This window comes from Nicotiana attenuata, chromosome 3, assembly GCF_001879085.1.
Source record: "Nicotiana attenuata strain UT chromosome 3, NIATTr2, whole genome shotgun sequence".
Taxonomy (NCBI): Eukaryota; Viridiplantae; Streptophyta; class Magnoliopsida; order Solanales; family Solanaceae; genus Nicotiana; species Nicotiana attenuata.
In genome coordinates, this window is record NC_031991.1 from 62,133,922 (window position 1) to 62,140,675 (window position 6,754).

The 6,754-nt window shown below is 42.6% G+C and overlaps 1 protein-coding gene across 1 annotated transcript; it reads right to left on the reverse strand.

The window, feature by feature from the left end:
• LOC109224431 lies at nt 1,377-1,844 on the reverse strand. Its single transcript, XM_019389009.1, has one exon. The coding sequence runs from the start codon at nt 1,842-1,844 to the stop codon at nt 1,377-1,379; it is 468 nt and encodes a 155-aa protein (XP_019244554.1).

Here is a 6,754-nt window from a genome sequence, read left to right on the forward strand (position 1 = left end):
TTGTTGAAATGAATGATTCTCATTCTACCAATGTATAGGGGACAACCAAGATATGTGATTGGAGAAGATGTCTTGTTGAAGCCAGTCACTGAGTTGATCCTTCCAATTGCAGATGGGAAAGCACAAGGAGAATTCATGAAGTGGCTTTTGTGCGTATTGATTTGTTGACCTGATGTAGCTTCATAACTGTTCAGGATCCACATGATTTTCTGAAGTGATGACCTTTTCCCAGAGGAAAAAATGATGATGCCGTCAGCAAAGCTCAGATGATTGACTTGAGGACCCCTTCTTTCCATGTAGAAGCCATTGAACAACTGGTCTTGATTGAGAATATTGAGCATTCTAGACAGGAGCTCAGCACCTATGATGAACAAGGAAGGAGAAAGAGGGTCACCTTGCTTTAAACCCCTTGTGGACTTGAAAAATCCAAATCTAGTCCCATTGATAATGACTGAATACCAATTATTAGACATGGTCCTCCATATCATGTCAATGATTCTTTCATAGAAGGCCATTCTCCTCAACATAATACAGGTAAAGCTCCAGGAGACCCTATCATAGGCTTTGGCCATGTCAAGTTTGATGACCACATTTGACCTCTCATTTGGTTTTTTAATTCCATGAACAATTTCTTGAGCAAGCATGATGTTTTCAGAGATGTTTCTCCCCTTTACATAACCAGATTGGTTAGCAGAGATGATTCTGGGAAGAAGGGGGCAATTCTGATGCCAATAACATTGGAAATGATCTTGTTTATGAAGTTGCTGAGACTGGTGGGTCTAAATTTCAGTGAGAGAATTAGAAAATTCCACCTTGGGAAGGAGAACCAAGAAAGCATTGGTCATATACCTGGGCATATTAAAGCCACCATAAAAGGCCAATACTACTTTGAGCAGGTCATTCCTGATGATATCCCAGCAGGATTGGTAAAATTTACCATTGAACCCATCTAGCCCAGATGCACTAGTGGGATTCATAGAGAAGACAACATCTTTGAGCTCTGATAGGGTTGGATCTGCAGCCAGAAAGTCATTATCTTCCTGAGTAATCATAGAAGGGATACATGAGAGAAGATCCTCTCTGATTGATCCTCCGGGGTCTGTAAAGAGGTTTTGGTAAAAATCACAAGCTGCATTACCAATAGCCTCATCACCATGGATCCATTGGCCATCTTCATCTTTGATTTTGTGGATGTAAAGCTTTCTTCTTGTACCTCTGATGAGACTGTGGAAATATTTGGAGTTTGCATCTCCTTCTCTGAACCTCTGAAGATGAGTTTTTTGTTTTAGGAAATTCTCCTCCAACTTCATGTATCTAATGTACTAAGCTTTGATATCATGAAGATTCGACCTGTCAATTTCATCATTGGTCTCTGCCTAGACTATTTCTGCTGCCTTCAACTTTTCTTCATATTCCTTAGCCTTTTGGAAAATATCACCATATTGTTGTCTGGACCATTGACTTAAACCAGTAGAAAGGGCCTTGAGTTTTTGATGGAATATCCACATAGCACTGCCATTGACCTGCTTGTCCCAGATTTCTTTAACAAATGGTTTGAAGTTGGAAGTGTCAACCCATAGATTTAGGAACCTGAAGTACTTGGTACCATTTTCCTGCCTTACTCTGATCTCCAAAAGGAGGGGAGTGTGATCAGAACCAGTTGAATCTAGGTTGGAGACATTAGTAGCAGAGAATGCAGCTAACCACTGGTCATTGGCAAGCCCCCTATCCATTCTTTTCCAGACAATGGAACATTGACCTCTTCCATTGGACCAGGTATATCTAAGACCATAGAACCCCAAGTCCACCAATCCACAGTCTTCAATCATGCATAAGAAATCCATGCTTTTGCTCATTTGGTAGGGAATACCTCCTATCTTTTCTTCAACCGAGGCAATAACATTGAAGTCACCAATGAGAATCATAGGTCTCTGATTTGTGCCTCAATACCTCCCATAGGGGCCTTCTCAGGATTGGTTTGCATTTGGCATAAACTACTGTGATGAAAAAGGGGTTGTCATTTTCCACGTGTCTCATCTGTAGAGTTAACTGTTGTTCATCATGATCAGTGACAGATGCAGTGAATTCTTTGTCCCAGAAAACCCAAATCTTATCATTAACATTGGAAGCAACTTGGTGCATTGAGAGTTGGAGTTTGAATAAATTGATGTGAGAAGTGTCAAGGAAGGGTTCAAGAACTGCAATGAAGGAAAGTTTATGGATGTGTTTCAGAATTCTGAGCCTTTCAATGGCTCCAGAGGTTCTGATGCCTCTAGCATTCCAAATAATTGTACTAATCATTGGAAAGAGGGTTTTAGATTGTGTTTTGGTGGGACACTGTTGCTTCTAATTCTAGCAGCCCTGCTTCTGGTAAGCCTTGAAGATGAACTTTATCTGGCAGATAAAGTTTTTTAGGCAACATTTTTCTGACTTGGATCACCATTTACTGCTGCAATTAGCATTTCACAATGTTGCTCTTCTTAAAAATCTCTCTCACTATGGTCACTATCTTCATCTTGATTTTTACCCAATTCATCCTCAGATTCAATAGGTTTATACTCATCCTGCTGTAGAGTGTATCTATTGAGGGGACATTCCTCAGAAATTGGTTCTTTAGTGGTTAGAGGTGGTTGGGAGAGTGAGGGGTTGGCTATGACTGAGTTCCTATAGTCAGGAGATTGAACAACTACATTGGGATCAAAACTAGTTTTTTTTTCTGAGGTGCAGGACTCTCAAAATTGGAATCAGCGGGAGGTTCATTGATACTAACTCCTGCATTTTTATTCCTCATAGCCTTCCTCTTTTTTTGGCTGGGTTTATTTTTGGATTTCTGAATCTGAATTTGAAAATCAGCAGCAACCTTGGCTTTTCCTTTGAGTAGAGCATTCAATTGTGCCTCCTCAACTGTTACATTATCAAACTGTTATGTCTGTTCTTTGCCAGACTAAGAAAGTGTGGTTGCAGGGGTTGATTGGTCCATCCTATGGTCAGTCAATTGTGCATTGGCACACTCATGCAAAACATGAGGAAAACCCACCCCATCTGGAACCCCTTCCTGTCTACCTATATCTTTCTCCTGACATTTCACCATTCCTCCTTCAACTTCACCAGAATTAATATGGGGAACATGGGGAATAGTAGGACTCTGAGCACCAGAGTCAACAACACTAGGGGGGACATTGGGATAAGGGGGGTTCTGGGCAGGAGAACCATCACTCCTCTCTAGTTGAGCTGGAGGATTGATAGAAGGCATACCTGAGGGTGGTGTGTCATTTTGCTGAATTTCCTTTGGTTTGAGCTGGGGCTGCTGAGTGTTTGGTTGTTTTTGCATGTAGACTTGCTGTTGTCTCTTGGTTTGATTGTTACCTTTGAAGTTCTTCCTCTTTTGTGTTTGCCATTCTTCTTCTGGTATTTCCTCTATTGCATCTTGTTGTTGTATTGATTTTTGGTGTTCTTTTGTCTTTGCTTTTTCATTATGGTCTGATGCTCCCTTCTTTGGTTTTCCTTGCTGGTTGTTGTTCTGTTGTTGCTTGCTTGATTCTCCTTTCTCTATGAACTTTTGTTGGATGTTTGGGGAAGTAGCAGTTGTTGCATCATTTCCTTCTTCTTTTTTCCTCTTGATTTCCAGGTCCCTCTATTTGACAGGACAAGCTTGTGCATTGTGACCAAGGTGTATGCAATGAGAGCAATATGATGGAAGACTTTCATATTGGACTTCCAGCCAATGTCCATCCCCATTCACATCTTTGTCTTTATCATAGCCCAACCATACATGAGATGGCCTTTCCTTGGTGAGATCTATTTGCATTTTAACTTTCACAACACTACCTCTTGTTTTCTGGAAGGAGGCTAAGTCCAGGAACAGTGCTTTTCCAATTGGAGATAAGAGGGGGGATAAAATCTCCATATAATAGAGATGCCAAGGGAGCTCTGGGATCATGATCCATAATGGAACTATGAGGGAATCTTCATTTGGTTTAAATATGGGGTTCCAAGCTTCAAGTCACATCAACTGACCCTGAATGTACATATTCTGTTTGCTCCATACAGTAGAATGATCATACTCGTTGTCCAAATCAATGTATACAGTTCTTGCATTGAAGTGTGCAATTTTCACACCTCCTCTGAGTTCAGTTTGTGCAATGAAGCTTTTCCTGATTACATCCATCCTGGGCATAGTGTTTTAAAATTTGACCACAAGTGTAAACTTACACCTGTCTACAAACTTCACCATGTAATCTTCCCTTTTAAAGATGACTGCTGGCTTGCCTTGTTTGGTGGTAATAATTGGAGGAAAGAACTGAATAGGGGCTATCTCTGCCTCATGTCTGGCTCTCAACCTAGTGACATATGAGTGAGTGACTGTTGGGGGTGATGGTGGTGGATTAATTGAGTGTTTGGGTTTGTTTTTGGTTGGCATTTGGTTGTGGGGTGATAGTGTGAATTGGATTGGATTGGGGGGGGGGTGTCACTATCTTCTCTTGGGATTGATTTTGGTTCTTTTGGTTTTTCCTAGGGATATTTGGTCTATCAAAGTTGGAGGATATTTTAGGAATGGAGTTGGGGAAGGCCTGATTATTTTGGACCTGTGATTGATGTCGAGTCTGGGCAGGTACACTTGGACCAGGGGCATCAGAAGTCTTCAATTGTGAGCCTAATGGCTGAAGGGATTCTTGAGTAGAAACCTTAGCTACAGCAGCAGTTGCATCTGTCGAGGCATTTGGTCGAGCACCTTTGGGAGCTACATCTGCAGAATTGCCATTTCTAATATTCGACAAGTTTGGCTCATTTAGAAGCTGGCTTGAGGATTTGGGAACATTCTCCTGAATCATAGGAGTTGTTTGGCATTGGTCTTGTACTTTTTGGACCACCGGAACACCATTGCCGGCCAACTGGTGAGTTTCAGAGTTTATCTTTTGGGAGCATTAGTCAATTCCCATGTTGGATTGGTTAGAGATGTTATGTACTTGTTCCTTTGGATGTGTAGAGCATTTGCAATTGGTTGTTGCAAGTCAATTGCCCCAGAAAAGTGAGGGGCATTTTGACGACCATCAGAAGGAAGTGAGTGAATTGGATGCAAAGCATGTAAAATTGACGCGGTTGATCGATACCCATAAAGAATTGATGGTGCTAAACTATTGTCTTCCTCCTTACGACCCTGTTGGTATCCAGAATTATCAGTTTGGCCGGTTAGACCTCCATATCCGGCCACCTCTGTTTCACCGGAGTTGTTGAATTGAGCACTGATATTGATTCCCACGGTGGAATTGGCTAATATATGGTGAGAAGACTTGTTTTGTGATAGAGAAAGCCCTTCATGGATTGAAATTCCATTTTTTGACCCCGAATCACCATAGGAATTTTTCAAAGTTCCCAGGCGATTTTTTGCTACAGTTACCTCGACGCCCTTTTGAAGATTCGTAGAGATTGGGATTGAGGTTTGGACTCATTTCTGTACGTTTGTGTCCACCTTCGAGAGACGCTCCTTTTGCATCTGGTCTAGTGGTTTTCCACCGGTGGAAGTCGATGCAGTGGCCATTGACCACTGCAAGTGTACTGTAGCGATATCTCGCCTGTACGGAGAGCGATTAAAATTTTTGCAGTGTGTTTGGGCGTCTCTTTCATTTTCTTCAGTTGTAGAAGAAGAAGGAGGACCTGGAACACCTTTGGAGCGAAGTTGGTCAAGCCAAGTGCGAGTGCGATGATCTAAAGGCTCGGGCGGACGCCCAGGTTGCGGCTAAGAAGGATGCTTTGGCCAAGGATTCCACCCTCGAAGTGCAACTCCGCAACGCTCGTGAGAACAACTCGGTCAGAACGGACATGATTACAGTGCTCGAGTCTGAGCTTCTGAAGGTGAAGGCTGAAGTTGTGGATGCTCGGGCTGAAGCAGCGATCCGAACTAGGGCTGATAATAAAGTGGCTGCCTATTTGAAGGACGCTGCCGATGCTTGAGCTAAGCAAAGAGGCGCTCTTTACCGTGAGACCAAAAGCAAGGAGTATGCTCGGTGCAAATCTCGAAGGGAAACCCTCGAGGAGATCCACGCTAGAGGCTTTGACCTCTCGGAGGAGATAAAGCAAGCAAAGGCGGACGAATATGATGCTAAATTCCTTCTGTCTGATGCCGAAGATAGAGAGAGAGAGGCTGACGGGCCATAGTCCCCGAGGGGGACGTAGGCTTAGGCATTTTTCTTTTCAATCTTGTGTATGGTATTCCTAGAAGACTTTGTAAGTGAAGCCTTATGTAATTATAGAAGGATAACTTTTCGTTCCATTCTTCTTCGCATGTGCGTGCCTTTCTTTGCTTTGAATTTCAACGCTTTGTCAATGATTGACCGGATAAATTGGGCATTGGGATAAAAAACCCTTAGGCTTTCAATACGGCCTTGAGATTCACCGGACTGGCCTGTAGGCTCTTACGCGTTTGCCTTTAGGCATTCTTGACTGTGTTTGGGTTCGATCTTCAAGTCGGGTTTCAACTTTAGTTTATTGATCTTCAAGTTTTGATTTTTAAGATGGCCTTTAGGCTCTTATGCATTTGGTCGGTACGACCTTTTATATGGGCTGGCGACAGTGGCTTCTATGCATCGGGTCGGTACGACCTTTTAGTATAAGCCGGAGTTTAAGCTCTTATGCTTTTGCTCTTAGGCATACTCGGTTTAACTGTTTCGGGTTCAGTCACTGAGTTAGGTTTTGACTCGAGCTCATTGACCCTTAAGTTTTGAATTTAACGCTGGCCCTTAGGCTCTTACGGTTG